At 37.3% G+C, this 24,132-nt stretch overlaps 1 protein-coding gene across 3 annotated transcripts in view; it reads left to right on the top strand.

Moving 5' to 3' along the window:
- ntng1a (netrin g1a) overlaps positions 1–24,132 on the top strand; it is a 106,145-nt gene that overhangs the window by 56,835 nt on the left and 25,178 nt on the right. For all 3 annotated transcript variants that reach the window (XM_087788878.1, XM_087788879.1, XM_087788880.1), the window contains exon 4: positions 16,582–16,754. In XM_087788878.1, the coding sequence (XP_087645004.1) occupies positions 16,582–16,754 (173 nt within the window). The remainder of the gene's footprint in view (positions 1–16,581; positions 16,755–24,132) is intronic.

The raw sequence follows: 24,132 nt of genomic DNA on the forward strand, positions 1-24,132 counted from the left end.
GAACCATCTGCCACATCAAGATCAACACGACCCATTAATGGTGCTTTAATAATCACAATGTAGCCGTAAAATGACTGTAATGGACCACTTTGCCAGTTTTAAGGGGCCGATATATCTGTTCCCTCTTCTCTCCCTGTGTCTCCTTTCCCTCCTTCCCAGTCATAGCAAAGTCTGGTTCTGCTCAAGGTTTCTGCCTGTTAAAAGATTGGGTTTTTTTTCTCACTACTGTCGCTATTATTTCATCTCTTAAATGTTATTTAAACTGTAAAGTGTCTTGAGATTACTCTGTCGTGACTTAATGCTTTCAATGGAATTCAATTTAACATCATATGAGCAAACTTCAGTAAATGATCTCTTTCCTGTACTTAAGTAGATCAAATCAGATTCATTAAAAAGGAATAAAAGAGAGAGAAAGCCTTGACATTTTGTCACTCTTCTACAAAGACCGACAAACACAATTAAAAGAAAGCGAAGCAGAGTAACAAACAAAGCTGCTTTTATCTGATCAGTCCCGCTGGGTGTTCAAACACTACACCACTGTCTGACTACAGTCAAATTTCTTAATCCTCATCGAGTGGTTATTTTCTTTGAAATCTCTCTTTCATTACCAGAAGCAGAGAACATGATTTATTCTAAAATATGGTTCATTATTAACCTGTGTTGATGCTTGAACCGTTATGTAGGATATAAAGGATAAAACGTCTTTAGATTCAATGTTGACGATGTAATAAATAACGTCTGAATTCATATTTTTGAAAAGGATTCTTTGCTCTCTGTGGAAAGAGAGCTGTAGCACTTTCTTCTTTTGTTGGATGTGTTTTGTGCAAGGAGGTGACAGCAACTTTACTGTCACTTGCTGTAAGAGAGAATGATTATGTGGTTGTTGAGAGGCAGAATCATTACCTCTCTTCTTGTGTTTGTTGTTCAAACATTTAAACATGTAGTCCAATACTTGAAGTTTCAAATTCAGATGTAACACTTCTGAGACTTGTCTTGGGTACAATCCTCAAATATTTAATTCTCTCTGTGAGGTAAGTCCAGATAAGAATGTAATTGATACTTTAAGTTAATTCTACATCAGTTGTTTTAATAGTCTGTCTATCTATCTGTTGGTTTCCATCTGATCCATTTACTTTTTACCTAAAAATGCCTTTTTGTTCTACTTAAACTTAAGATAAATGGATAATAACAGTTATTGAAGAAAACAAAAACACAAGCATGCAGAAGATGATTGACCCAAAGTATTCTATTTTCCATGTTGATTTTGTTACGTGAGATAGGAGACAGATTATGAATGACTTAGTTAAAGGGGTAAAAACACAGATATTATTGAGATAAAAGTAGCCTCAAAAACTGAAAATGAAGAAGATAGATGGATGGATAGATGGATACTTTATTGATGCTTATGTTGTCCAGCAGTAACAATCAGTAGTAACAGCATCCAAATCACAATAGAAAATAAGATCAATAAATGCAACTGCAAGTGAAGAAGGAGGTTAAAATAACACACACAAAATCAAGTAACAGCAGTCCTATCGACCAGTCCGGTCCTGCCCACTCCTCGTGAGGTCTTTCTCACATTTCTGCGTCAAATTGTTATCTTCTTTGACACTGATAATCATGTCAATCCAGATGTGACGTGACGTTCATTTCAGCTTAAAAACTGTTTTAACAAAACACAATTTTTGTGACTTCATGCCTGACTGATCTTCTCTGCTCTGGACAGATGGTGTTGCAGAGAGGTCAGCGACAAAAATAGAAGATTAGGGTATTTCTGGTCAACGCAGTCAACACAATGACAGGCGGCTAATCAGCTAGAGATCAACAAAATACAAAAGTTCAAATTTCAATTCGTCTTAAACAGAAAGACCTCTTAGAGTTCTTTAAAACTGTCCAGTTGCTCCTATCAGGAGGATTACACACTCGCCCTTGAATTCCTGTAGACGTTTGCTAAAGAACAAATAACCGAAACCCGAATGGGCAGAAAGAAGTCAATTTGTTGCCTTAGACTTTGCAGAAGGCTGCTTTTTCATTGCTCTTGTCTCCTTTTTCCTACTTCAATCATTGCCTACATAACCTGTTGCTCCCGACTTCAGTCCAGACTATTTTCTCCTCCTTCCTACCTTTGATCCTCTGGCCTCACAGAGCCGGTGGCCGATACCTCCCCGGCCTGGGTCTGGCAGACAGGCCTGAAAGGGTTTTTTTTTTTCCCTTTTATCAGTCGAGGCAGATACATTCCATTCACTGTTTGTTCACCTGCTGTGAGACCGCTCCCTTGATCAAGATGTAGTGAAATGGAATTATGCATACGGCGTGACATCTGCAAAGAAGCAGCACGTCAGCTCGCCGCAAATATAAATGTCATTGCCTGATAGTATTTCCGCAATGAAACAATTCCAGTCTAATGAGTCTTTTTGTGACTCGCTGCGGCGAGGCTTCTATCTCTCTTGCAGGAGATACAAACTGTACCTCTGCTGTTGAAGCGTGAAGGTAAAAAATAGATCAGTCGATGGATGGTGTTAAAATGCAGTGGTGGTTGTTGAGCTGCATCTAGAGGGCAGAGGTGCATCTGCATGAGGCTGCTGGCCATATCAGAAGATTGTTGACGGCTCATTAGTCTGTTTTGTCCGGTTATGGAGATCCATGTCTTGTCAATAACCACCTGCATATTTATGTTTATTCTGGTCACCACTGTGGGTAAAAAAAAGAATGAGTTATATTTTGTTTCTTTTCTTTTACAAGTCTAAGTTAAATTATTTCTGATAAATCTGCATTTTCTCAGTGTAGCTTTCCGATTGAAAATTTCCTTATATTAAAGCTGTTGATCGACTCTTCGGTTCTTTTCTGGCACCGGCTGAAATGCTTTGGTAGAACCAAGTGTAGAAATATGCTACCCACGTGTGATCAAAACTTGTTAAGGTGTGGATTTTTCTGAAGAATAACTAAAAAATGACAAAAACAGTGAACATCAGATTCATTTGTTTTCAACGATGTATTTGGAATTGACAAAAGCTGAAACATTTAACTCAAGATTTGTACTTTGTGTAATGTGATTTTCCTTAATATAACTTATCTTGGTATCTTGGTATTATCTTGGAAAATTGGTATTAATAATATGCTCAATAATGTATTGATCCCAAGCCTTAGACAAAATTGTAAATTAACATTAGGATTTAGGAAGTGATATGAGTTTGTAGTAGATCTGTTTTACTATCCACTTTTCCTCCTTTACCTAAACCTATTTTGTCACGCCTGCTCTTTCCATGTCTTCCTGTACCACCTCATGGGTCATCCTCTTTTACCCGATCTTTCTAGTCACTCCTAATGGAAACCTCTCTAACTCTGACTCTTCTAACCCCAATTCTATCTCTGAAGCCTTTATCGAATGAACTTGCCGTACTGTCCAATAAAGCTCTTCTTTAACCATCTTAAACCCTTAAGATCAGTGACAATAGCCTCTTCCCATTTTGACCAGTCTGAACTCTCCTTTACCTCCCTCGATTTATCTCTGTTGCTCTGGACGACTGAATCCCAAAAGTACAAGATTTTTTTTATAGTAATTTATAAATGTCTTGCGTTAAAAAGAAGCATCACCAAAGGTAAGCACCTCAAAGGACATTTATATTTTGATCATTCTTAGTTCCTGTATTCCAAACTTGAAGGTGACTGTTGAGTACTGATCAATGAAATCAACTACTAGCAGAAAATCAAAGCAGATTGCTTAAAATAATCTTTTATTCAAGAGTAAAAATGTTATTATTTGACTGAAACACTTGATTTCTTCATTAAAGAATAACATGATTGGTTCAGAATAATTATTAATTCTTCTTTCAAGACGATGTGGGAATGTGAACTGAGGGTGGATCGTAATGTGTCCACAAAAAAAAGAAAAAAGCCTTTTTCTTTGAACAGATTTTCAAACATTCTTCCTCCTCTGCTGCTTAGCTCTCTCACATACCAATGGTGGGATAAAAGAAGGATGGATTTCTTCTGCTTAGTCTCTGTTTGCTGAGTTGCCTCTTTTTTTTTCCTCCACACAATCCAGCTTAAACCTATTGTACTGTACTATCATAAGACCCTTGATATTTCTCTTCTTTAATATTCATGTGTTTTCTTACGCGAGCTGCTGATTGATATTTGCAACTGAAGCACAATATCAAAGACGCATTAGGACAAGTCTTTGCAGGAACTGTTTATTTAAAACAAGGTCATGGAGATGGTTTCTTGGAATCAGGCGACCCACCAACAATAACTTGATTTTGTGACCAACCAAATGAACCTAAACTTGTTTCTTGATGAAACCATTGCTTACCATTTCTGATGTTATGCAATTGACATTGGCTTGACAAAAGCTGCTGATTCTTTTCTATATATCTGCTGCAATAGAGATGGACGGATTGAAGAGATATGACAAGCAAAGCTACGTCAAGGTTTCACGAGCAGAGCAGAGGACAAGAGGTGCAAATCCTCAACAAATCCCCAACATTTGTTTTCCACTCCGGATGACATTGTTCACTCTTCATCCTCACCTTTTACTGTTTGTTTGCTCATCTGCAAATAAAAGTCGATCCCCGGCATTGTATTGATCTTTTTATCTCAGTCTTTAATCACCCGGCAAGTGGAGAATTCAAATTGATGACTTGAACGAAATGTGCAGATGAAAAGTCTGCTCACGTTTCATTGGCATGTGTGTCCAGCAGCTCAGCAACATCCTCCAAACAATAACTGCGTCCAATATTTCTGCTTGCATTATTCAAACCTCCTTTGTGTGAGCGTTGAAAATCTCCACATATATAAGAATAAATCAATATGAGTGTGAGTGTGTGTGTCAACCAGGATGACTGTATCTAAATGTACCATGGCATCAGCATCAATTCCAATCTTAAGATTTTGTGGATTGTCTAAAAAACAGAGGGTTTAAATGTTAGCAAGGTGTCACTGACAGAACACCCTCGAACTTTCGTGCGGGGACCCATTTCATTAATGCAGGGCCCTTTTTCGGCATGTTTCTTTCCCATCTCTGTCGGTCGCAGCCATCCTCATAATGGCCTCGCTGTCAGGGATTCTTGACTAATCTCTTCATTGACCTCTCCTTTACAGCAGCCCCCCCCCCCCCCCCCCCTTCACCAGCTCCCAATCGGAATACACGATTCGGTAACTGGTGGAAGGTGCTGGGAATGCTGACAATGCTTGAATGGGAAATGGATTTTTTTTTATGTAGAACTGCATCTGAATTGGTTTCTGTATTGTGATTGTGATTGTGTTAATGAAGCTTGGTTTGGAATTTCTTTTGTGAACAAAGAACAATTTATTTTAATGATAGATCATATTTTAACTTAACATTATACTTTACTTAACATTAAACAAGATCTACAAGGAGCAGTAAGATTGTGTAGACTTGTCCATTTTATTGTAATAAAGGTAGGTTGCTATCTACTGAACTTGCATCACAAATGCCTAAAATAACATCGATTAATAAAATATATTTTGCATTTACAGTGAACTCTAGGTTTTAGAGGTTGTTCTGGTTTGAAGCCTAGAAACAAACGGAAAAGAAGAATCTTTACCTCCTTCTACGGCCGTTGCCATCTTGTAAAGTTTTCCAGTTTTACCGGAACATGAGGCGGAGTTTGAGCTGGTAGAATTATGATGCGACAAAACGGCGGCCATTGAATTTAGCCTACTGCAGCTAATATGTGACGCCCTTTTTTTTTGCAAATTAATAAAATGAATGGTCAATTTTGATTAGCACAACATACAAAAGGTAAATAAATGTAGTTAGTTTAGACTAATTTTATAGTGAACTGTCTTCTAGCACAATCCTAATGTAATGTTGGATGAAATAAGTTGGCTGCCAACAGCATTTTTTCAGATACTGCACGTGAAGCATAAATACAGATTTGATGATAATATATGCACAGTTGGATAATAAAGTGGGTGAGAGAAAATCCGAAAATATAACTGTAAGCCTCACGTTGGGGACTTCCACTTGAGTTTAAGCGGCTCTTAAAGTGTTGTTTCTCATTTGACAAAGTTCTTTCCAAAACATCCATTCAGCGATAATTAGTAGCTGGCTTTCAACATTTTTTTTTTTTTTTTTAGATAAATAGTTATAGTATTCCAACAGTCAGCTGATGATTAGCAATCTTCCTTCACCAACTTTCCTTCAACATTTTTCTTCAGTCTGTTAATGATCGCTGTTGTTTTAATTGGATCTCTTCAGAGTTGGCAAGAAAAGAAAAGATGGCGGTATGTACAGTGTGTCCAAGAAAGCCCATGAATATGCATGGACATATTTTTAAAACTCCTACACTTTTTTGTCTTCTTGCATTTCAACAACCCAAAAGAAGCACGTAACGTAAGTGTTGTCTTTAAACTCTAATGAGGATCACAAAAAGGCAGTTCCCATCCCCATCCTCTCCGTTATCTGAGCAACACAACTCTCAGTGTCTTGAGAAGGGAGTGCTGTGAGTGAAGAACACACCATGTGGCATAATTTCCTCTCACATACTGATCTAGATACAAACAAACTGATGGTTGTTGACAGCGTCATCAGAGCGCCCCTGTTTGTGTACACCACTTTGTGGGTCCTACAAACACACAGTGTGACAACACAGACATGGTAAGATCCTAAAAACCTCCCCAAGTGATATATTTGATTCTGATCTTGAGATGACACAGAGTGATGAATAGAAACTGCTCGATAATGGGATCATTGAGTCATGAAAGCGATTCCGAGCGAGTTATCTTTCGCACTTCCAATGAATGTAGACACTCATTATGTATGGCCATTCGACGCCGCTTCTGCCTTCAAGCAGGGAAGGAATGTACAATAAGGCTGCAGCTCACAAAGAGAAGTCGAATAACAATCAAACAAAGAAAAGTGCTGCATTGAATTTTCCAGACCTTTGCTCCTATAGCAAGGCGATGTTATACTTACTGGAGCACGATGACGCAGTATCTTGGTTTTCAGCTGAACATGTCCTCAGACTTTACAGCCTTGGAGGTGTTTAGATGCTTGATTCATATGTTAAACTCAAATTCACTGCCAATTTTCGTAAAAGTGTATTAGTTTGTGTGGTACATACTGTATATGTGAGTTGACCTTAAGTCAGGACCTAAGTTCCTAAGCTTTGGAACAATCTTCCTCTCTCTTTGCGCTTGATGGAGTCTACTGACTCCTTTAAGAAACATCTTAAGACGTTTCTATTTGTTCAGGCTTTTCCTTGATTTTCTGGAACTCCTGTGTTGTTCTCAGTATTATCTTGATCTTTAAAGTATATACTTTTTTTAGTATTGTTTTGATTGTTAAAGCGCTTTGTGACCCTGGTCTGGAAAAGCGCTATACAAATAAATATTACTTACTTACTTACTTACTTACCTCCTCAGCTGCAACCAAGAAACTATCAAGGCCGCTTAGATACCAGACAAGATCAAGACAAAGAGAACAATGTTGTTAACACAAATCGGTCGGCCTGGGAAGAGGCAAAACAGAGAGAACCCGAGACTTTCTATAGACCCATGGCCTCAAAGTTGTAGCCTGCGGCTGCTATGTACAACATAACATGACACGGGACTTCATTTTTGTTCAATGTCAGATCGTCGAGGAAGAAGTTCATCACTTCAAATGTTATCATTTATATGGCCAAAGGTTTGGACACACCTTCTAATTCAATGCTTTTTCTTTGTTTATATGATTATTTACCTAACATATTATCACTGAAGGCATCAAAACTATGAATGAACATGTGCTGAATTTTGTACTTGACAAAAAAAGTGACTGAAAACTTGTCTTAAATTCTAGTTTCTTCAAAGTAACCACCTTTTTATTTAATGACTGCTATGTAGACTTTTGGAATTATTTTGATGACCTTCAAAATATGTTCACCTGAAATAGTTTTTACTTCACCTGTTACCTGTTACCTATCCACTTGGTGCCTTCTGGCACAGAAGGCCTTCACAGAGCGCTTCCACTTCTCCCATTAAGCTCCTGCAGTCCTCACTTCAGACCATGATGTCCAACTTGCTTCCTTTCTTTCTTTCTCGACAGTACGCCTCCAGGTGGTCTCTGGTCTGCCCTTTCTTCTCTTCTCTTCTGATGCCCATGTCATTACTATATTGCGGTCATTGTCGTGGTCCTGCCGCAGTATGTGTCCAATCATTTTCCATCCACGCAGCTTCATTTCTTCACTCAGTGGCTTCATCTTGGCTCTTTCTAGCAGGTCTTCAGTTCTGACCTGACCTTGCCAATGTATACCCAGTATTCGTAGACATTTATTATGGAATACATCAACTGCTTTGTTGTCCCTTTTTTTATTTTCACATCCGTATAACAAGACTGGCACCACTAGCATTTTGTAGTCTTGTGATGCTGTTGGAGCTCCATATCTTCTTGAGTCTGATGAAGGCACCTCTTGATTTTGAAGGTCTATTCTTCAGGTGCTTCATTCCGTCTCCCTCTTTACAAACTGTTGCTCCCAGGTTAAGGAACTGCTCTACCTCTTCGATGTCTTGGCCACTGATATGAATTCTTTCCTGGTTTGTTGCGTTAATCCTCATTGTTTTTGTTTTTTTTGTGTTGATTTTAAGTCCTGCTCCTCTGGCTTCTTCGTCCATCCTTGTTGTTTTGTTCTGAAGTTATTGTTTTGTAGAGGAGATTAACACTATGTCATCTGCGAAGTCCAAGTCGTCCAGTTTTTGAGTTAGCTTCAGAATCAGAAAATCAGAATCAGAAAACCTTTATTAGTCCCGCGAGGGGAAATTCGGTTTAACAGCAGCAAGAGAAATGAAAACACCCAGAAATAAAAACGAGAAATAAAATCTAAATGGAATAAAAGATAAATCTGCGCTATATAATATTTACACAATCATATTTACATAAATAACAAGAGGAAGCTTCCATCTAACTGTTCTTCTCATGATCCAATCCATCACAATCAAGAAGAAGAATCCCGACATATTGCAATCTTGTTTGACATCGGTTTTAATATCAAACCAATCACATATTTCTTCCTGATCTTCTACTGCACACTGGAAGTCTTCATAAAATGTTCTGACCATTCTGATTATCTTGTCTGGGATTCCATACTTTTCCATGATTATCCACAGGTTTTAATGTCACAGGTGTGTCATTTTAGGGTAACTTGGTGGATTTCTTTGTTTGCCTTATTAATGGCGTTGGAACCAGGAGTTGTGCGGAGATGGCATAAGTCCTATAATAGACAATATTCTCATACATTTTATGGAATGAAACAATCAGCTAAGTGTAAATAAATTAGTTGCCACCATTACATAAATAAGATCAGTCAGAGAGAAAAATTCCAAAAAAATGAGCCCAGATAAAATAACATTAAACCAAGTTACACATAAATCCGTAAAGCATTAAACAACCAAACATAAATTCAGACTTGACCATAGACTATTTGATTAGAAATAAGGAATGCCATCCATTGCTCCTTTATACAGAATTTACCTGAATTATCTTTATTACATTTTAGAAACAAATACCTCTAACAAGGAGCTCCATGATTAGGGAGAAAGTGGTTCGACTAGTTTAGTTTCATATGGAATTATGAAAGGTTCCCTCATACACTTCCTCTTAACGCTGTGAAGAACTGGCACAGATTCTGAATTCTTTACTTCAGACTTCATGCTAATACTAAAAATATTCCATGTGTGATTGGTTAAAAAATGTAACAATCCAATTACATGTACATTTAATATTATTTTAAGATGCCTTAAAAAAATGTGTGCTATGTTTTCTTGTCTATTTAGGTTAATGAATTATCTCAATGCCTTTTCTAAGCTCAATATCAGTCACTTGTAAACCTGGTATACTCTGCCTTAGTCATCCCTTAGTCTTTCTAGCCACATGCTCTTGAGAGAATCCATCTGCCTCTCCTTGTCTTCGAGCAACACACTGAAAGAAGACCCACTTGAATCTTCACCTTGTTCTTTTCATCGTGACCCGTCATTCAGAACTGGGAAGGAAAATGTTTTTGTTTCTTAATCCATGCTGCATTTCGAATGTCCTCTTCCACCATAATCATGTTGTTTTTACTTTTATGTTGACTCGTGAGACCAATGACAGAAACAAGTTGATTGGCTGATCTATTGAAGGTTTCACAGCTTTGTTATAACCTTTTATATCTAGCTGGAGAACACGCACAAACATTGCAGTCAGCCCCACCACACATGGTTTGCAGGTTAGCGCATGACCCAAAGTGATCAATAGTCCAGCCGTCGCAGGGATTGACTCGCCTGTTCCAGCTCAATTCACTGGAGCCGCCTATGAAACGACAAGATTTTTTTTTAACGTCTGCACCTTCTTTCACCTTGAATCTCCCTGTGATGAAGACTCCACGGCAGTTTCTGTCACCGGTCACAAGTCTTCACTGGAGTGTACAGTCAGGCCCCGGCGTGTCGATTCTATCGAGCCGACTTGGCATGTCACAAGCGGTAAAGACCTCCTGATTGACTCCAACTTGGATAACATGTCCGACTGCATACATAAGTAATGCTGGGGACTCGATAGATGGATGGCTCTGAGTGATCGATGCTGGCACTTGATGCCGAGAATAAAAATGAACCGAAGTGTTGAGTGAAACTTTTACTTTGAACCAAATAATTACAAACGGTGTAAGTAAGTAAGTAAGTAATATTTATTTATAGAGCGCTTTTCGAGACCAGGTTCACAAAGCGCTTTAACAATCAAAACAATACTCAAAACAGTACATACTTCAAAGATCAAGACAACACCGAGAACAACAGGTGTGATAAATCCACTCATGTCGGAAGGAGCAGTTTACAGCAGAAGCTTGTCCAGATAAAAACTGACCCATGGTAAACCAATTTGTTTCTAAAAACACAACAACTATCTGTCTTTTTCCTCTGTGCTATTGAATCATCCTCTTCCTTTTTCTCTGCTTTCTGGCAGCCAAAATAAATAACTCAGGTGGGAGGAGGATGTTTCAGAAGTGAGTTATAGGCCAGTTTGATGTCATCAAGAGGAAAATACAAACTACGAATGTACGGCCCAAAAAGAAAAAACCTGCACTTGATGATTGTTTTTGGCACAAAATTCAACACTCAGATAATTTGAAATGCATGTATTGATGACAACAATTAAATTATTTTTACAACATACACATTATATATTCATTTTACATGTATATATTAATATAATATATTTATATGTTAACTGGTTTTCCTATACAGTTTTAAAATTAATTTTATTTTTTATCTAGGATGAACAATTATTTAGAAGTGCAAGACGTGAGGTGAAAAAAGTGTAACTAAATATGGTGAAACATAAAAATGAGTAACTATTATTATCATTTATTTAGTTTATTGTTGCATTTTGTGTGCACTAAATTAGAATAGAATTCAATATTACTTCATATATATCATTGAAAGAAGATATTTAAACATGATTAGTTTCATTGTGTCTCTCTCAACTGTTCAGTCAAATATACAGCAACGCCTGCATTCTCTTCTTCTTTATTGAGATCTTCATATTAAGGTTCTCTATTACATCTATATGAGGGTCATATTCTCAAACATGTTTCCAAAAGATGGTCTTGGATGTGAACATGGTTTTATTTAATGACCAATATAGTGGATATGTTCTATGTTAAAGTATTTGAGTCAGAATTTGTGTAATTCTTACTTAAATGTGATCATAAATCTTCTAGTTTTAATCCACATAAAAAAGTAGGATTTACAGGATATTGACAATTGTTTCTATCGCTATTTTCTCCTCTAGATTCTTTCCACGCTTTTTTTTTCTTTCAATTATTTCTGAGGGGTAGCAGGATGCAATTATGGGGAGTTTTGGGGTTGGTGTCCATCCCAGGGGAGCTGATACTGAGATCTTACTCCTTCTCTTTCCCACAATGCACCTCAGGCCAAGGGGAAAGAAGGAAAAGACACAATTAGCAGGTAACACATGGAGCCGAGCACAGCTGCAAGCGAAAAGTCAACAGGGATGCCTTGTCCTATACATCCAAGAAGTCAGCCCTTCAGGGAAATCCGACTGTGACAACTGTGTAAACTTCTGCCGTCTTTAAATATTTTAAAATGTCAGACGAACCACCTGAGCCTCATTGTCAAGATCATAATGCTCTTACTTTGCAGAGTCCACATTTCTTGCCGCTTCTTTTTTTTTGTTCTAGATTGCTGACTTGTGCAAAAGAGAGTCTCTTCCAACCATTCGACCCAGTTGGCGTGCGATTGAAAACACCTGGGCATTTGATTGAAATTTAATTGCTTCACTTAGTTAACCCACTTAAGGACCATGTAGAGTTTTGTCGGCTCGATCTGTTGGTTTCAGCAGCTCAGTGCTTTGGGAGTTTTCTTGCCTGCAATTGCTATTAATTTGTGGCTGTGGTTTCTGGCTTCAAAGCTGCGATTAATGTAATGGAGACAGGTTGCGTGATCACATTATGCGGATGGTTTAGTAATCACAGATCTGTACGTTTCTTTTGTAACTGGGTTGATTGAGACATTCGTTGGTAGCTGGATCCTCTGAAGCTTAGTCGTGCTAATGACTGGTTGCTTCTGATGTCAAAACTAATTCAAGCGCATTTATAGAATCGCGCAGAGGCAACGAATACCTCCACCAAGTAGATTATTTCACATGCCTTTAGAGAACAAACTATTTCAGTGATTCAATTTTTTTTTGTTCACAACAGAAATAACCTGTTTTACAACCTGGAATGAAGCTGTTGGTGTGGAAGCACAGTTTCATAGTAGAGTCAATTGCATTTCCGGATTTCCATGGTCAATAATGACAGTATGTGCAAAGTCCAGCAAAGGGGCCAATTGAGAACTTTAGCGACCATTTGGTCTGGGAAACGCCACAGTATTCTCCTAAAAGAGCTGTAGGAGGTTTCTATAGAGAGAAAAGTCTGGATCTCTTGAATTTCACGTAGTTAAAGAAATGTATGTAGGGATATAGCTTCAGATATTTCGGCCATATCATGATGGTGATTAGTAGTATATTTTACTCACCCTACTTTCACTGTAGTAGAAGTAAAACGATGTAACTATGAATCTGAAAACACAGCTTTTGTGATACGACATAGAGATAGTTTAACGTTTCCATTGCTTTAGATGTGTGGGTGTGTTTCCACAACAGGTGGTTACAAAATGAAAGTGATATTTACATTTATTTACAGTGTAACTTTTAGGGAAAAGGTAGTTTTGGTGGTACCAAGACAACATTAGTCTGTTCTCAAATATGACACTGAAAAGAGTTTATTCTGTCCTTGCCGATCACACAGTGATCAAGTGGTAATGTGACACATTGTAAAATGTGTGTTTTAATTGCGATTTTGTGATTTTATTTCATATTGAAATATCACAAAGCCTTTTGTTTTCTGGGACTTTTCAAAACACAGGTTTATCCTTGCACTTTTTTTTACTGTGTTTATTTAGATTTATATTTTTGTGCTTGTGAAACCTATTCAACAAGTCAAAAGTATAAAAGTGAACTGTCATTTGACTGCCTTGCTAACTGTATTTGGATATAACTTTTAGCTGCAGTTTGACTGGAATCATTCAAACATGACGACGTGTTGATAAAAACTGTCTATATCAAATCATAGCATGAATCTGATTCTTTATCACTTTTTTTCCGCCGACATAGCACTCGGTCTGGAGCTTCGGGGGTTGTTTTATGAATGCATATCAGGACCTTTAGCTCACAGGCGGTAGCTGGCTGGCTCAATAATGCCTCGAGCAATATCACTTTCAGAACACCACACGAAAACAAAGATTCTTTGGCTCCATGAATATTTATTAACCTAAGATGGAGAGGAGTTAAAAATGACAGACTAATACGTGGATGGAGAAGAGAGAGGAGGAGATTGAGTTGAAGACAAAAAAAGGAGAGTTGGGAGGAGACGCGTGTCTTTCAAAAGCAAAAGCAGACAAAACATTGCGTCGTTAGATAACCCTGGAGAAAATGTGCTATTAAAATGCTGTAAGACACACACGCTGACTTCACTAAAGTAGCTGCAGCGGCGAGACGCGTCCCCCGATATCTACCTTCTGAAACCACCTCTAATTGGCAGCACAACAACGCTGGTGGGTGTGATACCCTGCGGGCCTCATTGGCGGTCTCCGTCAGTATGCAGACGGTGCTATCATTTCTGGACGCTGATTAAAATGTTGGTGATATTAAAAGAAGCTGAAGGTTATCCCACCAAGGACTGAAAGAAGTCATTCCACATCAAATCCTTTTAACACTCATTATTCATGAACACAGTCGGAAACAAAAGACGACTTCCATCCAGGCATGAAGATCAGCTCAAGCTGTGGAGAAATCAACTTTAACCCAGTAGTTCAAGAAACACCTGTACTGCGCCTGTTTGGAAAAAAAGAAATGTTATTTTTTTGGAATTGTGTGACTTATTGGATATTTTAAGAAGTAATACTTTCTAGGAACTTTTCTTGTTTTAAGGTTGGTTAATCTTGCATTCAAAGTTTTATTCTAACACTGAATACGATAAATACCCTGGAAATGTGATGAAAATGTATTGATTTGCTTTAGATTGGCATCTTATTTATCTGGCAGCCAAATAACAACTCAAAACAGGAGGTGTTACTCTTCAGTTAAATGAAATACAATAATAATTCACAGGTTAAAGCACACAATAGAAAGATCTGTAGTTGATTTTTAAGCACAGTCCTTATTATAAATAATAATATATATAATTAATAATAATAAATATAACAAAGAATACTTGAATATTGATGATATTTAAATGGCTCAAGTAAAAACCCAACTTTCTGACTCACTTACACACACACCCTTCATCTACCCTGTCAGTAATCACGACGAACAAGAGGTTACAAGAGCAAAGTCCATTATGACGTGATAATAATCTTCACTCCTCCACCAGCCAGCTGTAATTAGACCACTCTTTGTTTATACAACGAGTCCTTTGTAAGTGGAGACTATCAGGATTGATAAAACTGTGTGACAAACCTTGATGCTTGATAATTTACAGCAGAGTGGGTGTGGTTATAGTAAATTAGATTTAATCTCCAGATAAATAGTGTGTCCAGTGGGCGGGGCTTAAACCCATTTTCTAAAGAAATATTTAAATTTTTTAAAAGTTTGTAGAAACAGACACATACTGATGATACAATAGAGTCCAAGATCTATTTAAGACTCACTTAAATCAACACATTAGTTGCCCTTTAAGATTTATTTCAGTGACTCGATCCATTTTACAGCCACTTCGGGTTCAAATGTTTATACTTATTAATGCCATGATTTGGCCAAAGAATTATAACAACTAATATTGTTTATCCTGTAATGAGAAAACGTATCTTGTTTTCATTAGAGATTTATTGAGTATTCTTTTTAAATCCACCACCACACCCTTCTTGTTTAAAAAGAAACATTTACTTCATGGTGTATTTCATGTACCTTTAGATGAAATTTACTCTAAAATTGAGAAATGTTGTAATCTGCCCGGATTTAGCCCGGAGAATTTGGTTCCGATCACTAGGAAATGAAAAGGTAACAAGTTGAGAAGATGACATTTTTTCAATTGAGTTTCTCGGGCTTCAACCTTATGAGGCGTCTAGGTGACCAATGGACTGAGAGAACGATTTGATTCATCTTTTAAACTTCTTTTTCCACAATCGTTTGAATTATTTATCGAGAGGCGGTGGTTGGTTGACATTTTGGGCTTTACTTTTTCAAGAAGTGTATCAAAAAGTTAGCTCTGGAAAAATCAACCATAGAAAGTCTTAATTTATGTTCTTGATTTTCTTTTTTTGAATTAAAACAAAAAATCGAATAAAAAAAAAAGTTTTCAACCCAGAAGACATTCAAACTGACTAGGACAGTTCTCCTTACTCTTCTGAAGACTTGATGAGGCGATCACTGAAGATCATAAATTAATTTAACGGAGGGATATCTTCTCTTTATTCTTCTAGCCAAAGCAGAAAAAAATGAATTTGAGGAGTTATATTGTAAAATGTTCTTGTGAGCAGGATTTAGTGGAGCTTAAGGGGGTTCCACTTTCACACTGAAAATATGCTTCAGAGATCTCATCGCGCGTTAATTCGTCATGGAGAACATCGTGATGCCACCGCCGCACGTCTCCCTCTGGCTAACTCAGCTCTTCATCAATTTACAGACTTTCATGCTCCGCTTCACTTTCCTGGTGCTTCACTCGATATGGAAAAAGGATTCCTTTGGCTCATCCTTTTATCTTTCCTGCTCTTTCAGATCTTCACCCGCTCATCAAATGTAACCTTACAACAATTACACATCCTCCAGTGGGACAATTAAAACTAAGCTTCTCTCCCGCGAGAGGAGCACAGAAACAAACTAACGATGCCAGACTTGCTGGTGGAATCACCTGTCGTCTTTGAAATACTTCTTCTTGAAGTCCCGGGAAGCAGCGTCGTTATCCTCTGTTCCAGCTCCACCTCTTGTCAAGGACGCCGTTTCGTGAACATGGTCCAATAAAATACACCCTGTGTTGCCTTTCTGAAAATCCTCTTTCACACTGACACGACTCTCCTTCTTTTTCATCCCACCCCTTCTCTGTGTGACAGGTGCAAGTGCAACCTTCATGCCAACAGCTGTGTTTATGACAAAGAGAAGTTGAGCTGCGAGTGTGAACACAACACCACTGGGCCAGACTGCGGCCGCTGTAAGAGGAACTACCAGGGTCGAGCATGGAGCGCTGGTTCCTACCTACCTATCCCGAAGGGCACTGCAAATATCTGTAAGTAAAAAAACAACTATTTTATTCACTACCATCTAGCAAATGTTTGTCCTGTTTTTTTTTTTTATATGGTCAATGATAACATATTGTTGGTCAGAGTTGCTGAGATCATGTGCGTTTAAATAAACAAGCATTTGTTGTTGGCGTAATTAATAGAGGTTTATAATCTCTATTGATCCAAACATTTATTTTTACATGTGATTACCAATCAAACCTGAACAAAGTGGAGGAGGTTGTTCCGCTAAGGAATTCTTCACTAATATGCTTAACCCTTGCGTTATCTCAGTGTCAAGGTGACCTGAGGGCTCGAAAACAAATGTTTAATACCTTCTGCCTTACAGAAATACATATGCAGTGATGGTTGTTTATCTTGACCCAAAAGCAACAGAGAAGATACACAATTAGAACAATAACATGTTTTTCACAACCTTTAGGTCACCTTGATCATGAGATAACAAAGGTTAAAATCAGCTTGAAATCCTGATATTAGCCAGTTATTTTAACACAATAATGAAACATTTCACTCCGTAGGGTACTGTAAAAACGCCACATTAAGCATCATATAATTTATAAAATAAATATATACATTAATAAGTTTGTATTTTTATGTATGTAGTTCTATTTTTAATTTTCCCTCGTCAAAATTAAATTTATGTAACCCAGGATTACTGTACATCAACGATCAATCTTTAAAAAAACTTTGTTGCATGTTTAGTTTATTTATGTATTTTTTAGAATTTAGAATTTTAGAAGATATCTTGAGTGTAGGCTCGAATTTATTTATTGTGTGTTTCATATCTTGGTTCAATGCCTTTTTTTATAGTGGCATGATCGTTTAAATATTATTTAATAAGACTGATAATGAAAAGTTTTTGATTAATCATTAAGACATCGTCTTAATAGGATTTTGAGAAAAGATGTACGTAGTCGCCTCATAAAAGCCTCCAGGATGGTTCCTATCACAAAGCCATTTCAACCGAGTGCAATAAACAAGCGAGCGTGCAGATATGAAACGATATGATGAGTCTGAGACTCATCGGGCTTTGTCTTTTCATTCATCGCACACCTTCATTGCCAATCTGATTATTCCACCAAGAATCCCGGTCACTGGCTGATGACTCCCTCACCGAGGAATTGTGTTATGAGACTTAGGCAGGGTTAGTGAGATGGCTGTTCTTGGAACTTCGATTGACAGGACGTTATTAAAAATAAAAAAAAACGTGGCGCTGATGCACAGTGGGGTTTAAAGGTCTGCAACTCCGGCAGTCACACAAATGTTCCAGCAGAGCTTCGACAGTAGGACACGAATCTTTCCTTTCTCCTTAAAGTGATGAAAAGCTGTCTTTGTATGAGACGCATTATTACACTTTGTCTTGGAGGAGCAAAAATCCATACTGTAATAACGTTGTGAAAAAAATCCATAAGAATGCCATGTTCTCCCTGCTGGATAAAAAGTCAAGTCAGCGGACAAAAGTACTTTCAACTACTTGTTCCTGCATCGCTGTCTGATTGAAGTAAAAATTATCACTGAGACCATGAGTGTGTATTCCCATATTTAGTATTGTATCCGCCCCTCCAATTAATCCTTATGCTATCTCAGGGTAAAGGTGACCCAGAGGCCCCAAAAACAAATGTGTTTTTGGTATCCCATGTGTTGCCTCTGGGTTAAACAAACACATTTGTTTTGGGGTCTTTGAGTCAACATTTGTCAGAACATATGTGTCTCTTTGCCCTTTCTCCCCAATTGCCTTGATATGACACAATCGGATTATGACTACTTTACACCAGTTCCACTTCCTGGAATCCTTGTGTGGTGTTAACTTCCAACCCAGACCTCACACGAGGCACCCGTATATGTAGTAACAATATGGTTTAATTATCATAGAACCTGTGTTTTATTGATTAAAAAAAATATGGCCTAAATTAGTTTAAGTAAAATATTAATGATGAAAAATGAAAGCAACTTAAAATTGCAATTTTATATTTAGGTTTCAGTCCACCAATATTTTTCCCTGATGCTGTATTTGTGTATTGACTACACATGAGGTACTGTCTAGAGTTACCTGCAGAGTAAACTGTATGTCTGTCTTACTCCCAAAAGATCGTACTCGCTAACCTAATATATTGTTGATATACCTGTATACTGTATATATCTGTATGTGCATTTCAGTGTAACTGCACAAATGTTATTTTGCAGATAAATAACTTTACTGATTTTATTGTTAAATATAAAGAGCCCCAGGCGGGTAAGGGTGACACATTGCACAGGTTGATTGTTCGAGGTAAAAATTATTTCAAGTGTCGTTCAGTTTTGCATTTGAGGCAATTTAGTTATATATGTCAGTCAGTGTTCAAGATTTGTGTTGATGGATAAACTGCATCATTACATCACACAGTCTGAATACTCATGTCAATCCGTTTGTAAGAAGTGTTTGCAACTAATAATCCACATTTTTGGGATGAAAAGCCTCTTTAAATAGTAAGAGTGAGCAATGCCCGTATGATGTTCATATGATTGTCATCAGTGAGACAGGAAGGTGATTAAAAGTTGTTGCTTCAAACAGAGAAATTCAGTAGCACATTGGCCATGGAGGGCAGAGAGAGTGTGTGTAAAAGTGCGGCTGAGATAGAGGAAATCTAGGGTGGCATCACTCTTTGTCACTGGTAGCTCAGCCCACTAGGGTGGTCTGTCGCTCTTGCTTACCTGCTCTCCATCTCTGTCTCTTACAAACACCCCCGACTCTCAGCTCCACTCATTCTCGCTTCCTCTCTTCAACTCAGGGGGAGAGGAATGTGTTTGAGAATTAACCGTGGCAGTTCATCTCACTGCTAGGTAAAGGGTGCCGAAGTAGAAGGAAGGGAGATGTGAAGTTTTTCAAACTTGATATTAGTAGCAAGAACTCATAAGCAACGTTATTAAGCAGACATTGATCTTTAATCAAATAAACCTCCCAGTTTCATATTCCTACAACTTGTTTGTTTCTTTTGACAAATGCAATCTTAGTTATTATGTTTGGAATGTTACTATATTGGTACAATCAATGAGAAATGTCTCATGACTGAAGATATCAAAGTAAACCTTTGTTTTTTTTGTGATATTAAAACATTAGACCAAATTGCGTTTTCTCCAAATTATGTATATGCAATTAAGTCTTATCCCATTTGTATTCAAATTGTAAATACACCAATGGTGGATCATGGTAACAGTATTAATATTTTTGTTTTGTTATTTTGGTAATGCCCAAACTATCTGTCTTTAAGACTCTGTGAAGTTATTTAGCAATAGTGAGGAATAAACAATTATAATCACAGGAAAAGAAAATACTAACAAAAACAAAAACATCAACACAGTTAATAACATTAACATCAACAGGAAACAAACCATTTTTTTGTTGTGTCAAATGTAATAGTTTTGTAATATTTATAAATTAAAAGTTTCTCTGCTCCTTTTTAGACCTCTAAAATCTCCAAAGTAAATCAAGTTTTTACTTTCGTACATATTTGGTTCTTTTATAAAAATGGTTTAAATGCACATGGATATGAAAACAATGACCGGACAAAAGTTCAGGACTCCAGAGGTTGAAGTGAAAAGCAGATACATAAAAAAAAATAAAAAAAAGAATTGACTGACAAGAGACGGCTAGAATTAAAACGGATCTTCAGACATCATATTAGATTTCACAATTCAATCACAGCTTTGGAAGGTTATGGCCTCTCTGTGCGTCGCTGGTGGTCTAATTAATTGTCAATTTGATTCGGTGAAAATGAATTTAGCTGACATTGTGGTGGGAATGTGGGCAAATTGGCTTCATTTATTCATTGAGCGGCTTGATAAAAGAGTAGATTTCCCTGTCAGTGAAGGATTAAGAGACACTTGCTCAGGCTTAGTGGACACGAGCTTCGGAGTTTATGGATCCCATCTGATCAAAGCCGAAATACACCGACACATGAAGTGGATTTCAGTGTAATGATTTGTCTCTGGTGTGGAGCCGACTGAAGCTCTAACTAGATGCACTGATTTGACTGACAGGGCGAGAGGAATATAAATGATCTTGAAGACGCTCTGACAACAATTGTGATCATTTGATTCGGTGTTTTGTGGTTGCTGGTGACAAATTATATACGTAATGACATATTATTAGTTGATTTAAATGATGGCTCAACATAATGCTTAGCTCATGATTGACTAGAACCTACACACATGTACACGTTTACGCGACACACTGATACACACCGATTCATCTCTGGTGAACACAGAAAGTAGCAGGAAGAGTTTATCCCACAGGAGATGATAAAACTGCGGCAGAATGAATCTCATTTCTTTGTCAGCGAACAAAAACAACATGCGTTGTTGTAGCTTTGATTGGGAAGTGCTGAACCCCTTGAGCAATGAAGATCATGTATTTTTAACAGAGATAAGATTAATAACCAGACTGTGTTGCTCTCATGAGCTATAAGAACACATAAAAAGGGTGTTTTCTTCAAATGTTTACATGTTTGTTGGTGATATGACGTAAATACAAGTATAGCAAAAGAGAGAGACGAGCTGGTTCTGTGTGCATCAAGTTGAATATCTACGTTTATTAAACTCATAGAAATACAAATATCAGCTGATACTAACTTAGGTGGAGACCCCTGGACAGACCTAGTACCAGCTATTGTCCATCTTAACAAAAAACATTCATGAATAAATTGTAAATGAAAATGCATAAACCTTGTAATTACTTTTTAGTGATCTTTCTTGATTTTATATATATTAGGGCTGACAAAGTAATCCTTTTGTAGTATGTAGTTATTACTTTTATTAATATTTCCAACAGTAAATCATTTAGAATGGGCTTTTCTCCACAGTCGATACAAAAGCATCTATTTTGCCCAGAGGAAAGCAAGTAGAGCACAAACTACCTGTATGGCTGGGGCCATTTATTTCTAAATTAACATTACAAGAAAAAATTGAACACAAATTAGTTAAAAATCTAAAATTCTAATTTGTGTTCAAATATATATATATATATATATATATATATACAATCTGTTACTAGCTGGGATAGGTCGTCATTGAACATCGCTCATGATTTGAAAGTAATTTTTTTTGTTATAATAGATAAAGACAAAAAACTAAATGTTTAGAAACTCTTAATCCTTATGATCAATCCATTAAAACAGATTTAAGATGAATAACATTTCATTTTGATTGTAATATATTTATAGCACCCTGATTAATCTTAATATAGATTTCAATAGTTTAAAAATACTAATAATTAATAAATCAACACTGCAGTTCTCTCTTGGGTTTGTAACTGGAATATACCTCTATGTTAAAAAGTAGTTATAGTTAATATAGTAATATAATTAAAATGTGCATAAATTGAACAATATAAATTAAATAATTAAATAATGATAATAATAGAAATATATATTATATGTCTAAACCACACATGGATTTTTTTTTTTAATTAAAAATAATTAAAATAAAATAAAATAGAATTTAAAAACTTTCTGTCCAGAGGTTACAAGAACTTTCTACTTGACCCGGTTGCTGAAGGAGTCACGCTATGCATGCCATGATAAAACATTTTCAGACTCTCAGCATCTGGGTCACTCCAGAACGCTGCAGCGGCGACTGCGGGGATGTTCCAGACTAGTTTATCAGGTCTGAGGTAGCAGGTTTATAACACTTTACTGTTAAATATTCACGGCTCCGTATGAAATTGCAATGCACCTTCCCCCTCTCTTTCCATCCAATTCTTCCCTCTGCTATGAGAATTATTATTTTTGCACCACTACAGGTATGTTTGCTTTGCAAATATTATCGCCTGTCGTGCCGCATCTTCTCATTCTGTCACTCCATCTGCTCTTCCTCTCCACTACAACTGCCTCCTTTTTCTTCTTTGCCCCTGCGTGTTCTCTGTTTTTGTTTCATGACTGCATTCTCTCTCTTTCCACAACACCGCAATCTACCCTAGAGACCAGGCTTGTTTACTCTTTTCCACATCTCCCTGCCATGCAGCTGTGACGGTAATCTTTCTTTCAAATATTTGTTTCTTCCATCCTACCTCTCTTTCTTTACTTTCTCTCTCTCTCTCTCTCTCTCTCTCTCTCTCTCTCTCTCTCTCTCTCTCTCTCTCTCTCTCTCTCCGTTCCTCTTGTCTAATGCATCTGCAAGCAACGCCAATCTCATTCCATCCCAGAAATCTTAAGCGCCCAAACTTGGCCTCCGAGGACTAAAATAGTTCCCACCATCAATTCAAATCTACATATTGAGCTGAGTCAGAGAGTGAGTCAGGCACTTAAGCAGGGCATCACTTGAATTTTCTCTTAAGGAATTTGTTTTTCGAAATCCTTGCGACGTGTTTATGTTTTGGCAGACGCGCTGTTTGCCAGCCGCCATGCCTTGACACTAGTGAGTTTGAAGACTTGGAGATGGAGCTGGAGGGTTGAAATGATGGCAGCCAGAAAAATCGTATTAACAACTTCGACTAGGTGAAGAAATCAGGACATAAGAACTCTTGTTAGTAAGTAAGTAAGTAAGTAATTTTTAATTATATAGCGCTTTTCCAGACCAGGGTCACAAAGCGCTTAAACAATCAAAACAACACTCAAAAAATATATATACTTTAAAGATCAAGATAATACCGAGAAGAACACAGGAGTTCCAGAAAATCAAGGAAAAGCCTGAACAAATAGAAACGTCTTAAGATGTTTCTTAACATTTAGATGTTTGTTAGCGCTGAATTACTACGTTGACGAAAAGCCCATTTGAAGACGAGTGGTATCTTTTCTTTTGCCTTTTGAAAGGGCATTATTTCTCATAAGGGAAAAACATAATATTAAATTGAATCAATAACTAGGTTCAGACAGGTAATGCAGGTAGGCTGGTGATACTGAACAGCAGAGAACACAAGTAATCAAAGGTTCTTGCACAAAGAGCCGAACTTGAAGACGTTCACTTCAGGATTTGACTCCTTGACCAACCGTTACAGGCCTTCAACCCTCAGGTGAGTCGCGCCAGGTGATGATGAGGGTGATGGCGTCAGAGTGTGGACTTGGAACACAGACTTTTTACACTTAATGTATTTTCAACTAATCTCAAAGCAGACGTGCGAGGGTCAAATCCCAAACAGAGCACATTCATATGAACAAGCATCAATAGTTACGTGGACTTCTCAGTATAATAACTTCTAAGAAAAACATGAAAAAACTATACTTTTCTAAAGTTTTCTTTATGAATAATGGATTTCTTTCACACCTACCACTGCAGCCATGATTTCAATGAGAGCGAGTGAGAGGGAGAGCAGTGTTAGAGACAGTTTCTTTAGGAAGATATTCAGAAAGTTATTTTATTAGGTAGCGTCTAGTTAAAACCTGTTGCTTTACC

Source organism: Callionymus lyra, chromosome 4, assembly GCF_982586985.1.
Source record: "Callionymus lyra chromosome 4, fCalLyr1.hap1.1, whole genome shotgun sequence".
NCBI classification, from domain to species: Eukaryota; Metazoa; Chordata; class Actinopteri; order Syngnathiformes; family Callionymidae; genus Callionymus; species Callionymus lyra.